Below are 18,280 nucleotides of genomic sequence, written 5' to 3' on the forward strand. Positions count from 1 at the left end.
TGGGACTGCATGCTCAATCAGGTAATTAATATTTGCTGAGATGTCTGGGACTGCATGCTCAATCAGGTAATTGATATTTGCTGAGATGTTTTGGACTGCATAATCAATCAGGTAATAAATATTTACTGACATGTTTGGGACTGCATGCTTAATCAGGTAATTAATATTTGCTGAGATGTCTGGGACTGCATGCTCCATCAGGTAATTAATATTTGCTGAGATGTTTGGGACTGCATGCTTAATCAGGTAATTAATATTTGCTGAGATGTCTGGGACTGCATGCTCAATCAGGTAATTAATATTTGCTGAGATGTTTGGGACTGCATGCTCAATCAGGTAATTAATATTTGCTGAGATGTTTGGGACTGCATGCTCAATCAGGTAATTAATATTTGCTGAGATGTCTGGGACTGCATGCTCCATCTGGTAATTAATATTTGCTGAGATGTTTAGGACTGCATGCTCAATCAGGTAATTAATATTTGCGGAGATGTTTAGAACTGCATGCTCAATCAGGTAATTAATATTTGCGGAGATGTTTAGAACTGCATGCTCAATCAGGTTATTAATATTTACTGACATGTTCGGAACTGCATGCTTAATCAGGTAATTAATATTTGCTGAGATGTTTGGGACTGCATGCTCAATCAGGTTATTTATATTTACTGACATGTTCGGGACTGCATGCTCAATCAGGTTATTAATATTTGCGGAAATGTTTAGAACTGCATGCTCAATCAAGTAAGTAATATTTACTGACATGTTCGGGACTGCATGCTCAATCAGTTAATTAATATTTACTGAGATGTTTAGAACTGCATGCTCAATCAGTTAATTAATATTTGCTGTTAGTAGTGGGAATGTGTTTTATATTAAAAATCAATAATTAAAATGTCAAAACTAAGCGTTAATCTAGCTTAATCAGTTTTCAAATTTTGAAATGAATAGTACTTTTATAGGAAATCAGTATATTTTTAGAACAATATGGTGCTGCAGGTTCATACTAGGTATCCTCCATTTTGTGTTGTGTGTAAGTAGCAGCTAAATTTCTGTGCTAATAAGAGCGCAGCTCTCTGCGTGGCCAAAGGCTGCGTAGAGCGAAGCTCTACTAACCATAACACATGTTTAAGCATATAGATTCAAATACATTTCAGTACCCCTTGGCTATTTTGGTAGTTAAAGATCTTTAACACTGTTTGTTACTTATATATATGTATATATATATATCAGAAACTAATGAAAAGATCATGATTGAAAACATTGTCAGTGTTTGCATTTTGATTACAAAGTGGCATTTCTCGTGACTGTGAGTCTGTTTATCAATCCTCTGTGAGTCTGTTTATCAATCCTCTGTGATTTACTTCAAGTTACAGAAAAATATCTGACAACTGAAACTAATGATAGTTTGTTGTACCATTGATGATTGTTATCGACTTTTTGAAATTGCCATCGATTGATGGAGTTGAGAGGCATACAATCGCAATATATCGATAGTCTGATGTATTGTTACACCCCTAATAGAGGATACTATTGGTCATAGTATGGTACAGAGGTGCAATAGTGCCTGAGCTACGCCTGGGCTCTGCCTGAGTCGAAGGCAAGGGCACTATTCCATCATTACAATGAGCAATATAGTGTCCTATCAACATGGCCATAATGAGTTAAGTACATCTCGATCACATGACCCCCTTTCATTTTCTTCTCATATACTGCAACAGAAACACTTCCAGAGACACCTCGCAACGCTATCTTGATGTCAATACCATGTTCACAGAAACCAGAATCCGCCATATTGACGTCTTGGTGCACGTAATGTTGTACATGTAATAATGTCATGTAATTAGTGCTGCAACAATACGCTTCTACCACAATACAATACATATTGTGATACTTGTCTCACGATACAATAAGTATCACGATAGGTATGAAAATAATCTGTCAAAAAGTAACAATTTTCTACTCTTTCACTGTTGATTTTCCCCTTTTTAGGTCATCTGACCCGAAGGGTCAGGATGACCTATAGTCATCATGTTTCGTCCGTCGTCGTCCGCCGTCCGCCGTCCGCCGTGCGCCGTGCGCCGTCCGCCGTGCGTTAACTTTTCACATTTTCAACTTCTTCTCAAGTTCTACCAGTGCCATTTAGCTGAAACTTACATGAAATGATCCTGACATGGTCCCGACAAAGTGTTGTTATTTTTCGGGTCGATCCGAAATCCAAGATGGCCGCCACAGCCGCCATCTTGAAAACACATTTTGAACTTCTTCTTAAGTTCTACCGGTGCGATTTGGCTGAAACTTGCATGAAATGATCCTGACATGGTCCCGACAAAGTGTTGTTATTTTTTGGGTCGATCCGAAATCCAAGATGGCCGTCACAGCCGCCATCTTGAAAACACATTTTGAACTTCTTCTCAAGTTCTACCGGTGCGATTTGGCTGAAACTTGCATGAAATGATCCTGACATGGTCCCGACAAAGTGTTGTTATTTTTCGGGCCGATCCGAAATCCAAGATGGCCGCCACAGCCGCCATCTTGAAAACACATTTTGAACTTCTTCTCAAGTTCTACCAGTGCGATTTGGCTGAAACTTGCATGAAATGATCCTGACATGGTCCCGACAAAGTGTTGTTATTTTTCAGGTCGATTCGAAATCCAAGATGGCCGCCACAGCCGCCATCTTGAAAACACATTTTGAACTTCTTCTCAAGTTCTACCGGTGCGATTTGGCTGAAACTTGCATGAAATGATCCTGACATGGTCCCGACAAAGTGTTGTTATTTTTCGGGTCGATCCGAAATCCAAGATGGCCGCCACAGCCGCCATCTTGAAAACACATTTTGAACTTCTTCTTAAGTTCTACCAGTGCGATTTGGCTGAAACTTGCATGAAATGATCCTGACATGGTCCCGACAAAGTGTTGTTATTTTTTGGGTCGATCCGAAATCCAAGATGGCCGCCACAGCCGCCATCTTGAAAACACATTTTGAACTTCTTCTCAAGTTCTACCGGTGCGATTTGGCTGAAACTTGCATGAAATGATCCTGACATGGTCCCGACAAAGTGTTGTTATTTTTCGGGTCGATCCGAAATCCAAGATGGCCGCCACAGCCGCCATCTTGAAAACACATTTTGAACTTCTTCTCAAGTTCTACCAGTGCGATTTGGCTGAAACTTGCATGAAATGATCCTGACATGGTCCCGACAAAGTGTTGTTATTTTTTGGGTCGATCCGAAATCCAAGATGGCCGCCACAGCCGCCATCTTGAAAACACATTTTGAACTTCTTCTCAAGTTCTACCGGTGCGATTTGGCTGAAACTTGCATGAAATGATCCTGACATGGTCCCGACAAAGTGTTGTTATTTTTCGGGTCGATCCGAAATCCAAGATGGCCGCCACAGCCGCCATCTTGAAAACACATTTTGAACTTCTTCTTAAGTTCTACCAGTGCGATTTGGCTGAAACTTGCATGAAATGATCCTGACATGGTCCCGACAAAGTGTTGTTATTTTTTGGGTCGATCCGAAATCCAAGATGGCCGTCACAGCCGCCATCTTGAAAACACATTTTGAACTTCTTCTCAAGTTCTACCGGTGCGATTTGGCTGAAACTTGCATGAAATGATCCTGACATGGTCCCGACAAAGTGTTGTTATTTTTCGGGTCGATCCGAAATGCAAGATGGCCGCCACAGCCGCTATCTTGAAAACACATTTTGAACTTCTTCTCAAGTTCTACCGGTGCGATTTGGCTGAAACTTGCATGAAATGATCCTGACATGGTCCCGACAAAGTGTTGCTATTTTTTGGGTCGATCCGAAATCCAAGATGGCTGCCACAGCCGCCATCTTGAAAACACATTTTGAACTTCTTCTCAAGTTCTACCGGTGCGATTTGGCTGAAACTTGCATGAAATGATCCTGACATGGTCCCGACAAAGTGTTGTTATTTTTCGGGTCGATCCGAAATCCAAGATGGCCGCCACAGCCGCTATCTTGAAAACACATTTTGAACTTCTTCTCAAGTTCTACCGGTGCGATTTGGCTGAAACTTGCATGAAATAATCCTGACATGGTCCCGACAAAGTGTTATTTTTTAGGTCGATCCGAAATCCAAGATGGCCGCTGCAGCCGCCATCTTGAAAACACATTTTGAACTTCTCAAGTTCTACTGATGCGATTTGGCTGAAACTTGCATGAAATGATCCCGACATGTTCGCGACAAAGTGTTGTTATTTTTTGGGTCAATCCAAAATCGAAGATGGCTACAATGACACTATATCTAATTAATTTCCTATATGTTAAGGCCCTTGGGCCTCTTGTTTGAAATAAAATTTGTTGAAAGAAATTGAAAATGATCCTGACATGGTCCTGACAAAGTGACACCATATATAATTAATTTAACTATTGCCAAGGTAGTCAGATGACCGTTAAGGCCCTTTGGGCCTCTTTTTCATATATACACATGCTTTCATATATGTGATATGAAATTTGCAGGAGGTTCTTTTAATTCCATAGTGTCTTGGGTTGTAAGTGCCGCCATGTTTGTTTGTAGGGAGTTACTAATAACCGCTCAAAAAATCTGGATATCACCTGATCCGGAAATTTGTGGGGCGTATTTACTGTGATATAGGGGAAAATATCGTGAACTGAACCATGTAGTACATACTGTGATATATAGTCCCACAGTTTGTCTTTGCAACACTACATGTAATAGTGACATCACAATATATTCATGTTTAATCTTGCAACATTTCAATAGTACCCTGTTCACCGAGTGAATAACTAAGGGGCCTAAAGACCTGATATTGGGCCTGTGGCATGCTGGGATGAAGGGCTATCATGTTTGAATGATCTTCATTCAAGGTCACAGGGGTCAAATAGGCTAAACTCTTTTAAACAAATTCTTTTCAAGAACCAGAAGGCCCAATGCACTGATACTGGACATTCCACATGATGGGATTAATAGCTACCAAGTTTGTTCAAATGGAGGAATTTGACCTTCATTCAAGGTCACAGGGGTCAAAAAGGTTAAAGTCTTAAGCGGCTTCTTCTCAAGAACCAGAAGGCCCAGGGTACTGATATTGGGCATGTAGCATGCCGGAATGAAGGACTACCAAGTTTGTTCAAATGAATGACATTGATCTTCATTCAAGGTCAAAGGGATCAAAATGACTAAAATCTTTAAATGTCTTTTGTGAATAACTAAGGGGACTAGAGACCTGATATTGGGCTTGTGGCATGCTAGAATGAAGGACTATCATTTTTGTTCAAATGAATCACATTGATTTTCATTCAAGGTCACTGGGGTCAAATGGGCTTAAAAATTTAAACGAGTTCTTCTCAAGAACCAGAAGGCCCAGGATAATGTGTTTGGCCTGCAACATGCTCGGATAAAGGGCTACAATATTTGTTGAAATGAAGGACCTTGACCTTCATTCAAGGGCATAGGGGTCAAATAGGAGAAAATCTTTAAATGACTTCTTCAGAACCAGAAGGCCCAGGGTACTGATATTGGGTGTTTGGCATGCTTGGATGAATTGCTACCTAGTTTATTTATATGAATAACCTTGACCTTCATTCAAGGTCACAGTGGTGGAAAAGGCTAAAATCTTTAAAAGACTTCTTTTCAAGAACCAGAAGGCACAGGGTACTGATATTTGGCATGTAGCATGCTTGGATAAATGGCTACCAAGTTTGTTCAAATGAATGACCTTGACCTTCATTTAAGGTCACAAAGGTCAAATAGGCTAAAATCTTTAAACAACATCTTATAAATGAATAAGAGGCCTATAGACATGATATTAGACCTTTGACATGCTGGGATGAATGGCTACCAAGTTTGTTCAAATGAATAACCTTGACCTTCATTCGAGGTCACAGGTGTTGAAAAGGCTAAAATATTTAAACAACTTCTTACAAATAACAAAGGCCTAGAGACCTGATATTAGGCCTGTGACATGCTTGGACAAATGACTACCAAGTTGGTTCAATTGAATGACCTTAATCTTCATTTAAGGTCACAGTGATCAAATAGGCTAATTTTTTTAAAAATGAATTCTTATAAGTAACCAAGAGACCTAGAGACTGGATATTGGATTTGTAGAATGGTGGGGATCAAGGGACTTTCATTCATGGTCTAATTCATCAAACCTATCAGAACCTGAACTTCTTCTAATAAAAGAGTTCTTTTTTATTGTCTTAATTGTTTGCCACTACTATATTCTTTGAGGTGTTGTATTTTGCCAATAGTCAGATGATCATTAAGGCCCATGGGCCATTTGTTTAACTTTCAGTCAATTGTCAACAACAAATACTATCTTATCTAGTTACGTAATATGATATTTTCACTTTCAGACCAATGTAAGCAACAACAACAAGTACTATCTTATCTAGTTACGTAATATGATATTTTCACTTTCAGACCAATGTAAGCAACAACAACAAGTACTATCTTATCTAGTTACGTAATATGATATTTTCACTTTCAGACCAATGTAAGCAACAACAACAACAAGTACTATCTTATCTAGTTACGTAATATGATATTTTCACTTTCAGACCAATGTAAGCAACAACAACAACAAGTACTATCTTATCTAGTTACGTAATATGATATTTTCACTTTCAGACCAATGTAAGCAACAACAACAACAAGTACTATCTCATCCAATTATTAAATGAAGGCAAAGGGAAATTTTACGTTTGGCAGAGATGGGGGCGAGTGGGCTACAATGGCCAGAACAATCTTGTACCATGTGGAGGTGATCTGGATAAAGCCAAGCAAATATTTACAAAGAAGTAGGTACCCTTATCTAAAGTATATTAAAGTACATTACATACAAGTGTAGGTAACCCTAACCTTACATACAAGAATAGGTAACCCTAACCTTACATATAAGTATCGGTAACCCTAACATCACATACAAGTACAGGTAACCCTAACATCAAATACAAGTAAGGGTAACCCTAACATCACATACAAGTATAGGTAACCCTAACATCACATACAAGTGTAGGTAACCCTAACATCACATACAAGTATAGGTAACCCTAACATCACATACAAGTGTAGGTAACCCTAACATCACATACAAGTATAGATAACCCTAACCTTACATACAAGTATAGGTAACCCTAACATCACATATTTGTATAGGTTACCCAAACCTTACATATAAGTATAGGTAACCGTAAACTTAAATACAAGTATAGGTAACCCTAACCTTACATACAAGTATAGGTAACCCTTACATCACATATAAGTATAGGTAACACTTACTTCACATACAAGTATAGGTAACTCTCACCTTACATACAAGTATAGGTAACCCTAACATCACATATAAGTGTAGGTAACACTAACATCACATACCAGTATAGTTAATCCTAACCTTACATACAAGTATAGGTAACCCTTACATCACATACAAGCATAGGTAACCCTAACATCACATACAAGTGTAGGTAACCCTAACATCACATATAAGTATAGGTAACCCTAACATCACATACAAGTATAGGTAACCCTAACATCACATACAAGTATAGGTAACCCTAACATCACATACAAGTATAGGTAACCCTAACATCACATACAAGTATAGGTAACCCTAACATCACATACAAGTATAGGTAACCCTAACATCACATACAAGTATAGGTAACCCTAACATCACATACAAGTATAGGTAACCCTAACCTTACATACAAGTATAGGTAACCCTAACATCACATATAAGTATATGTAACCCTAACATCACATACAAGTATAGGTAACCCTAACATCACATACAAGTATAGGTAACCCTAACATCACATACAAGTATAGGTTAACCCTAACATCACATACAAGTATAGGTAACCCTAACATCACATACAAGTATAGGTAACCCTAACATCACATACAAGTATAGGTAACCCTAACATCACATACAAGTATAGGTAACCCTAACATCACATACAAGTATAGTAACCCTAACCTAACATACAAGTATAGGTAACCCTAACATCACATACAAGTATAGGTAACCCTAACATCACATACAAGTATAGTAACCCTAACCTAACATACAAGTGTATTTTAACCTAATATCACATACAAGTGTAGATTACCTAACCTTACATACAAGTATAGGTAACCCTAACATCACATATAAGTGTATGTAACCCTAACATCACATACAAGTATAGGTAACCTTAACATCACATACAAGTATAGGTAACCCTAACATCACATACAAGTGTAGGTTACCCTTAACATCACATACAAGCATAGGTAACCCTAACATCACATACAAGTATAGTAACCCTAACATCACATACAAGTGTAGGTTACCCTAACATCACATACAAGTATAAGTAACCCTAACATCACATACAAGTATAGGTAACCCTAACATCACATACAAGTATAGGTAACCCTAACATCACATACAAGTATAGGTAACCCTAAACCATACAAGCATAAGGTAACCCTAACTTACATACAAGTATAGGTAACCCTAACCTTCACATACAAGTATAGGTAACCCTAACATCACATACAAGTATAGGTAACCCTAACATTACATACAAGTATAGGTAACCCTAACATCACATACAAGTATAGGTAACCCTAACATCACATACAAGTGTAGGTAACCCTAACATTCACATACAATGTAGGTAACCCTAACATACATACAAGTTAGGTAACCCTAACCTTACATACAAGTATAGGTAACCCTAACATCACATACAAGTATAGGTAACCCTAACATCACATAAAGTATAGGTAACCCTAACATCACATACAAGTATAGATAACCCTAACATTACATACAAGTGTAGGTAACCCTAACATCACATACAAGTATAGGTAACCCTAACATCACATACAAGTATAGGTAACCCTAACATCACATACAAGTATAGGTAACCCTAACATCACATACAAGTATAGGTAACCCTAACATCACATACAAGTATAGGTAACCCTAACATCACATACAAGTGTAGGTTACCCTTACATCACATACAAGTATAGGTAACCCTAACATCACATACAAGTATAGGTAACCCTAACCTTACATATAAGGTTAGTAACCCTAACATCACATACAAGTATAGGTAACCTTAACATCACATACAAGTATAGGTAACCCTAACATTACATACAAGTATAAGTAACCCTAACATCACATACAAGTATAGGTAACCCTAACCTAACATACAAGGATAGGTAACCCTAACCTTAAATATAAGTATATGTAACCCTAACATCACATACAAGTATAGGTAACCCTAACATTACATACAAGTATGTATAGGTAACCCTAACATCACATACAAGTATAGGTAACCCTAGCCAACATACAAGTATAGGTAACCCTAACATCACATACAAGTATAGGTAACCCTAACATTACCATACAAGTATAGGTAACCCTAACATCACATACAAGTATAGGTAACCCTAACATCACATACAAGTATTAACCATAACTAGACCTAACCATCACATACAAGTATAGGTAACCCTAACATCACATACAAGTATAGGTAACCCTAACATTACATACAGTTAGTAACCTAACATCACATACAAGTATAGGTAACCCTAACATCACATACAAGTATAGGTAACCCTAACATTAACATACAAGTATAGGTAACCCTAACATCACATACAAGTATAGGTAACCCTAACCTAACATACAAGGATAGGTAACCCTAACCTTAAATATAAGTATATGTAACCCTAACATCACATACAAGTATAGTAACCCTAACATCACATACAAGTGTAGGTAACCCTAACATCACATACAAGTATAAGTAACCTTAACATCACATACAAGTATAGGTAACCCTAACATCACATACAAGTATAGGTAACCCTAACATCACATACAAGTATAGTGTAACCCTAACATACATACAAGTGTATTTTACCCTAACATCACATACAATTATGGTAACCCTAACCTTACATAAAATTGTAAGCAACCCTAACATCACATACAAGTGTAGGTAACCCTAACATCACATACAAGTGTAGGTAACCCTAACATCACATACAAGTATAGGTAACCCTAACATCACATACAAGTATAGGTAACCCTAACATTACATACAAGTATAGGTAACCCTAACATCACATACAAGTATAGGTAACCCTAACATCACATACAAGTATAGGTAACCCTAACATCACATACAAGTATAGGTAACCCTAACATCACATACAAGTATAGGTAACCCTAACATCACATACAAGTATAGGTAACCCTAACATCACATACAAGTATAGGTAACCCTAACATCACATACAAGTATAGGTAACCCTAACATCACATACAAGTATAGGTAACCCTAACCTTACATACAAGTATAGGTAACCCTAACATCACATACAAGTATAGTAACCCTAACATCACATACAAGTATAGGTTACCCTAACATCACATACAAGTGTAGTTATTAAAAAACCTTACCTTACCTATAAGTATATGTAACCCTAACATCAGATAGAAGTATAGGTAACCCTAACATCACATACAACTATTGGTAACCCTAACCTTTCATACAAGTATATGTAACCCTAACATCACATACAAGTGTAGGTAACCCTAACATCACATACAAGTATAAGTAACCCTAACATTACATACAAGTATTGGTTACCCTAACATTACATACAAGTGTAGGTTACCCTAACATCACATACTAGTATAGGTAACCCTAACATCACATACAAGTATAGGTAACCCTAACATCACATAGTAGTATAGGTAACCCTAACATCACATACAAGTATAAGTAACCCTAACATCACATACAAGTATAGTAACCCTAACATCACATACAAGTGTATTTTACCCTAACATCACATACAAGTGTAGATTACCTAACCTTACATACAAGTATAGGTAACCCTAACATCACATATAAGTATATGTAACCTTAACATCACAGAAAGTATAGGTAACTTTAACATCACATACAAGTATAGGTAACCCTAACATCACATACAAGTGTAGGTTCCCCTTATATCACATACAAGCATAGGTAACCCTAACCTTACATGCAAATATAGGTAACCCTAACCTTACATATAAGTATATGTAACCCTAACAACACATAGAAGTATAGGTAACCCAAACATTACATACAAGTTTAGGTAACCCTAACATCACATACAAGTATAGGTAACCCTAACATCACATACAAGTATAGGTAACCCTAACATCACATACAAGTATAGGTAACCCTAACATCACATACAAGTATAGGTAACCCTAACATCACATACAAGTATAGGTAACCCTAACATCACATACAAGTATAGGTAACCCTAACATCACATACAAGTATAAGTAACCCTAACATCACATACAAGTATAAGTAACCCTAACATCACATACAAGTATAGGTAACCCTAACATCACATATAAGTATATGTAACCCTAACATCACATAAAGTATAGGTAACCCTAACATCACATACAAGTATAAGTAACCCTAATATCACATACAAGTATAAGTAACCATAACATCACATACAAGTATAGGTAACCCTAACATCACATACAAGTATAGGTAACCCTAACATCACATACAAGTATAGGTAACCCTAACCTTACATACAAGTATAGGTAACCCTAACATCACATACAAGTATAGGTAACCCAAACATTACATACAAGTATAGGTAACCCTAACATTACATACAAGTATAGGTAACCCTAACATCACATACAAGTATAGGTAACCCTAACATCACATACAAGTATAGGTAACCCTAACATCACATACAAGTGTAGGTAACCCTAACATCACATACAAGTATAGGTAACCCTAACATCACATACAAGTATAGGTAACCCTAACATCACATACAAGTGTAGGTAACCCTAACCTAACATACAAGTAAAGGTAACCCTAACCTTACATATAAAGGTAACCTAACTACATAAGTATAGGTAACCCTAAACATAACACATAAGTGTAGATAACCCGTACATAACATACAAGTGTAGATAACCCTAACATTACATACAAGTATAGGTAACCCTAACCTTACATACAAGTGTAGGTAACCCTAACATCACATACAAGTATAGGTAACCCTAACATCACATACAAGTATAGGTAACCCTAACATCACATACAAGTATAGGTAACCCTAACATCACATACAAGTATAGGTAACCCTAACATCACATACAAGTGTAGGTAACCCTAACATCACATACAAGTGTAGGTAACCCTAACCTTACATATAAGTATAGGTAACCCTAACATAACATATAAGTGTAGATAACCCGTACATAACATATAAGTGTAGATAACCCTAACATAACTTAGAAGTGTAGATAACCCTTACATTACATACAAGTATAGGTAACCCTAACCTTACATACAAGTGGATGTTACCCTAACATCACATACAAGTATAGGTAACCCTAACATCACATACAAGTATAGGTAACCCTAACATCACATACAAGTATAAGTAACCCTAACATCACATATAAGTGTAGTTTACCCTAACCTTACATACAAGTATAGGTAACCCTAACATCACATATAAGTGCAGATAACCCTAACATCATATATTAGTGTAGGTAACCCTAGCATTACATACAAGTGTAAGTAACCCTAACATCACATACGAGTATAGGTAACCCTAAAATTACATACAAGTGTAGGTAACCCTTACATCACATACAAGTATAAGTAACCCTAACTATACATACAAGTGTAGGTAACCCTATCATCACATATAAATATAGGTAACCCTAACATCATATACAAGTATATTTAACCCTTACATTACATATAAGAATAGGTAACCCTAACATCACATGCAAGTGTAGGTAACCCTAACATCACATACAAGTATAGATACCCCTAACATTACATACAAGTATAGATAACCCTAACCTTACATATAAGTGTAGGTAACCCTTACATCACATACAAGTAAAGGTAACCCTAACATCACATACAAGTATAGGTAACCCTAACATTACATACAAGTGTAGGTAACCCTAACATCACATACAAGTATAGGTAACCCTAACCTAACATACAAGTATAGGTAACCCTAACCTAACATACAAGTGTAGTCAACCCTAACATCACATATAAGTGTAGGTAACCCTAACCTTACATACAAGTGTAGGTAACCCTAACATCACATACAAGTATAGGTAACCCTAACCTAACATACAAGTATAGGTAACCCTAACATAACATACAAGTATAGGTAACCCTAACCTAACATACAAGTGTAGTCAACCCTAACATCACATATAAGTGTAGGTAACTCTAACCTTACATATAAGTATAGGTAACCCTAACCTTACATACAAGTATAGGTAACCCTAACATCACATACAAGTATAGGTAACCCTAACATCACATGCAAGTATAGGTAACCCTAACCTTACATACAAGTATAGGTAACCCTAACATCACATACAAGTGTAGGTAACCCTAACATCACATACAAGTATAGGTAACCCTAACCTAACATACAAGTATAGGTAGCCCTAACCTAACATACAAGTATAGGTAACCCTAACCTAACATACAAGTGTAGTCAACCCTAACATCAAATATAAGTGTAGGTAACTCTAACCTTACATATAAGTATAATTAACCCTAACCTTACATATAAGTATAGGTAACTCTAACATCACATACAAGTATAGGTAACCCTAACATCACATGCAAGTATAGGTTTCCCTAACCTTACATACAAGTATAGGTAACCCTAACATCACATACAAGTGTAGGTAACCCTAACATCACATACAAGTATAGGTAACCCTAACATCACATACAAGTATAGGTAACCCTAACATCACATACAAGTGTAGGTAACCCTAACATCACATACAAGTATAGGTAACCCTAACCTTACATACAAGTATAGGTAACCCTAACATAACATACAAGTATAGGTAGCCCTAACCTAACATACAAGTATAGGTAACCCTAACCTAACACAAGTATAGGTAGCCCTAACCTAACATACAAGTATAGGTAACCCTAACATCACATACAAGTGTAAGTAACCCTAACATCACATACAAGTATAGGTAACCCTAACATTACATACAAGTGTAGGTAACCCTTACATCACATACAAGTATAGGTAACCCTAACTATACATACAAGTGTAGGTAACCCTATCATCACATATAAATATAGGTAACCCTAACATCACATACAAGTATATTTAACCCTTACATTACATATAAGAATAGGTAACCCTAACATCACATGCAAGTGTAGGTAACCCTAACATCACATACAAGTATAGATAACCCTAACATTACATACAAGTATAGATAACCCTAACCTTACATATAAGTGTAGGTAACCCTTACATCACATATAAGTATAGGTAACCCTAACATCACATATAAGTATAGGTAACTCTTACTTCACATGCAAGTATAGGTAATCATAATGTCAGTGGTCCTTCTTCCCTCCGTTTACAATGCTTGTTACCGTTATTTCTTAGAAAATACCTAAGGGATCTTTTTGTAAATTTGATATGTAGGTTTTGTGAATTTGATATGTAGGTTTTGTAAATTTGATATTTGATATGTAGGTTTTGTAAATTTGATATGTAGGTTCCCCTATAGCCCTACTTGTGCATATTACATTTTGGGACCAATCAGATAACGAGAGTGCCGCCAGGCAGCCATCTTGGATTTTTGTATCGCGCACGACGATAGTTTGCAAAGGCGATACTATGGTGTTACTTTTACGGCGGCAGTGGTGATGTTGTCAACCAAAGTTTTGCGTTTAGCTCTGTTTCTAAAATAGTTTAAGTCCAATCCTAACCAAGTTTTAAACATAGCTGAAAGACATCATTATCACCTCAACACACCTAATTGTTGCAGGATTCATTTAAGGGTGTGGGATTCAGAGGCTGTGAAACTTAGTGATGCTAAACTATACTTTTTTAGACCGTCATCCGTCTTTCCGTCCGTTAACAATTCTTGTTACCGCTTTTTCTCAGAAAGTGTTGAAGGGATCTTTCTCAAATTTCATATGTAGGTTCCCCTACGGCCCTAGTTGTGCATATTGCATTTTAGGACAAATCAGTCAACAAGATGGCGGCCAACAGATTTTGATAGTTAAGGTTTGTTACCGCTATTTCTCAGAAAGCGCTGAAGGGATTCTTCTCAAATTTCACATGTAGGTTCTCCTATGGCCCTAGTTGTGCATATTGCATTTTAGGACAAATCGGTCAACAAGATGGCTGACAGGACGCCATCTTGGATTTTGATACTTTAAGCTTGTTACCACTATTTCTCATAAAGGACTGAAGGGATCTGCCTCAAATTTCATGTGCAGGTTTCCCTAGGTCCCTGGTTATGCATATAGCATTTTGGTACTGATCAGTGAACAAGATGGCCGACAGGACGCCATCTTGATTTTGACAATTGAAGTTTGTTACCGCTATTTCTCAGAAAGTACTGAAGGGAACTGTGTCAAATTGCATGTGCAGGTTCCTCTAGGGGTCTAGTTGTGCATATTGCATTTTCGGACTGATCGGTCATAAAGATTGCAGACAGGTAGCCATCTTGGATTTTGATAATTGAAGTTTGTTTCTATTATATATCTCAGAAAGTACTCAAAGGATCTTTCTCAAATTTCACATGTAGTAATATGTAGTAAAAGTTTGAAAAGCAGAGAAAAGATCCCTCTTTCGTTTGTTAGACATAGATCATTCTTTGGTGGGCACCAAGATCCCTCTGGGATCTCTTGTTTTCTTTTTTCATATGCATATTGCAGTTTAGGACTAATCGGTCAACAAGATGGCAGAAAGGCTGCCATCTTGGATTTTGATAGTTGAGGTTTGTTAACACTATTGCTCAGAAAGTACTGAAGGGATTTTTCTCAAATTTCATGTGTAGGTTCCTCTAGTGCCCTAGTTGTAATACATTGTAGTTTGAAAAGTTTGAAAAGCAGAGAAAGGATCCCTCTGCCTATATGTCAGACATAGATTATTCTTTGGTGGGCGCCAAGATCCCTCTGGGATCTCTTGTTGTTAGATGTGGTTGAAATAAAACTTCCGTATTTTACTAGATCACATACATGACGCTCCAATCTGTGTATGGTGTTAGATTGATCAAATATCACAACCAGTAGAAACGTTTTGAAATACCGGGTACTTTGTATTTAATTGTCAGACCATTTTAGTCTATATTTTATATTAAACATATTTTCATTTCAACAAATTTTATTGCAAAAAATATGCAAATGGATTTGGCAACAGGCAAAGCCTATATTAGCCATCTCCAAACAAATCTGGTATAGTACAATTATCAACAAAATATTTTAACATATAACATTACATTATAAATGAATATTATTATTAGTGTATCTCCCCAACCTATCATAGTAGAAAAATCTTAAAAAATCTTTTAGTTTCAGATATATATTCTGATATGCATTGCAATAAATATGTATTTTTTTCTTCATCACAATTGTCACAACCATGCAGTAGATTTTTTGTGTTAAAATACGAGTGGGGGATATTAGAGTTATGTATGTTGGTTCTGAGTGATGATCTTTGTTCATTAAATAAATGACATATGAAAAGATAATGTTCGGCTGTTTCATTACCAAGGCCACAAGAACAAATTGGAGAATCTCTCAAATGATTAAACATATTCAATAATGGAAGAACAAAAATAGACTCAGGAAAAATTTACAAGCATTCGTGACATTTCTATAAGCATTGGTGAGATTTTTATATGCATTCGTGAGATTTTTATAAGCATTCTTGAAGTTTAAAATTTATTACCATATGATGAAAATTTTTAACACAAACAGAGGTGAAATTTGTCATCTACATAGTTTGCATATTATTTAAACGCAAGTAATAAGTACTTATAATGTGTTTACTGGGCCAAAATGTGCTTGGTAATTCTTCTGGTATTGTTATCAATGAAGTGAACTATCTTGATAAAGTTTCAAATATACATGTGAATATAGACTGCATTAAAACACTGTATGGAGTATTTCTTGTGTCAGCACTTACCAGCTAAACTAGATGATATAATGTTCATGATCAAGTGAAATTGTTTTCAAACATCCAGACCAATTATTCATTTTAGGATCTATTTGTTAAATAATGTTTCAAAAAATGAACTTACAACATTGTTGGCGGTATAGGTGCATTTGATACGTTTTTTCTTACACATTTTTGAGTCTGAAATTTTGTGTTTTATTGGACTCCCCCTCTTTTAAAAATTTCACCCCCCCTGATGCTTCTTATGGAATAAATAGGGTAAGATCATGCAAATTTTAAGATTTGAAACGTCATTTTCGTGGCTAATTCAGAATTTAATTTTGAAATTAAAAGGTTTGTCTGAAACAAAACTGAAAGGATGACTTTATATTTTCAGATTTACAGACAAAACAAGAAATGATTGGGCTCTAAGAGCTGATTTTGTGAAAGTTGCAGGAAAATATGACCTTCTCAAGATGGATTATGGTGCAAAGGTTAGTGCCTGTTTAACCCTTTTAGGTCACCCGAGAAAGAATGTGACCTGATCTATTAATGGGCCTTTGTCTGTCTACATTTTCGATGTCTTCTCCAAAGCTTCTGAAGCATATTCAGTAAAAAATTTTTTTTTTAATTTGTAAGTTTCTAATAAATAAGGTATAAGGCCAATCAAAGTTGTGAATTATATGGTCCCCACACTCTTACAGGGCTGTTGGAGAGGCCAAAAAGGCTCAAAACAACCAAAATTTCAGAAATCTTCCTCACAATTAAGTAGCAGCTGTGACAGAATCAAATATTTTTCATAGACAGAAGTGTCTTAAGGCTGTTTACAAAAGATGTGAATTTCATGGCCTTGGGGTCTCGGATTTTCCGTGGAGAAGGAGATCAAATTTACTGTAGTTTATTTAGGGAAAACTTATTTATGAGCATTATTATTTGTGCATTTTCCGTAGAAAATGAGTCAAAATTAATTAAGATTATTAACCTTAAATAACATTTTAACGTATGCAGTGTAACTTCCTAAAACCGAACTTTCTCAAAACTGATCACCTCTTCAAACCGAACACTGATGTGATGTACGTACGGAATTAATTCCTCTTTATTAATACTATATAAAACTTCCCAAAACTGATCCCTCCCAATTCTGAATACCGGACCAATTTTGAGATAGGAATAGTTAAATTAAAATAAAATACAGTTCTGAAAACCAGCTTTACCTGAGCGACACCAATAACTTACATTGAGATACGATCAACTGACC

At 36.4% G+C, this 18,280-nt stretch overlaps 1 protein-coding gene across 2 annotated transcripts in view; it reads left to right on the forward strand.

The window, feature by feature from the left end:
• Nucleotides 1–18,280, forward strand: part of LOC138316392 (poly [ADP-ribose] polymerase 2-like) — a 107,401-nt gene that overhangs the window by 66,150 nt on the left and 22,971 nt on the right. For both annotated transcript variants that reach the window (XM_069258092.1, XM_069258091.1), the window contains exons 7-8: nt 6,628–6,797; nt 17,420–17,516. In XM_069258092.1, the coding sequence (XP_069114193.1) occupies nt 6,628–6,797; nt 17,420–17,516 (267 nt within the window). The remainder of the gene's footprint in view (nt 1–6,627; nt 6,798–17,419; nt 17,517–18,280) is intronic.

This window comes from Argopecten irradians, chromosome 2 (genome assembly GCF_041381155.1).
Source record: "Argopecten irradians isolate NY chromosome 2, Ai_NY, whole genome shotgun sequence".
Taxonomy (NCBI): domain Eukaryota; kingdom Metazoa; phylum Mollusca; class Bivalvia; order Pectinida; family Pectinidae; genus Argopecten; species Argopecten irradians.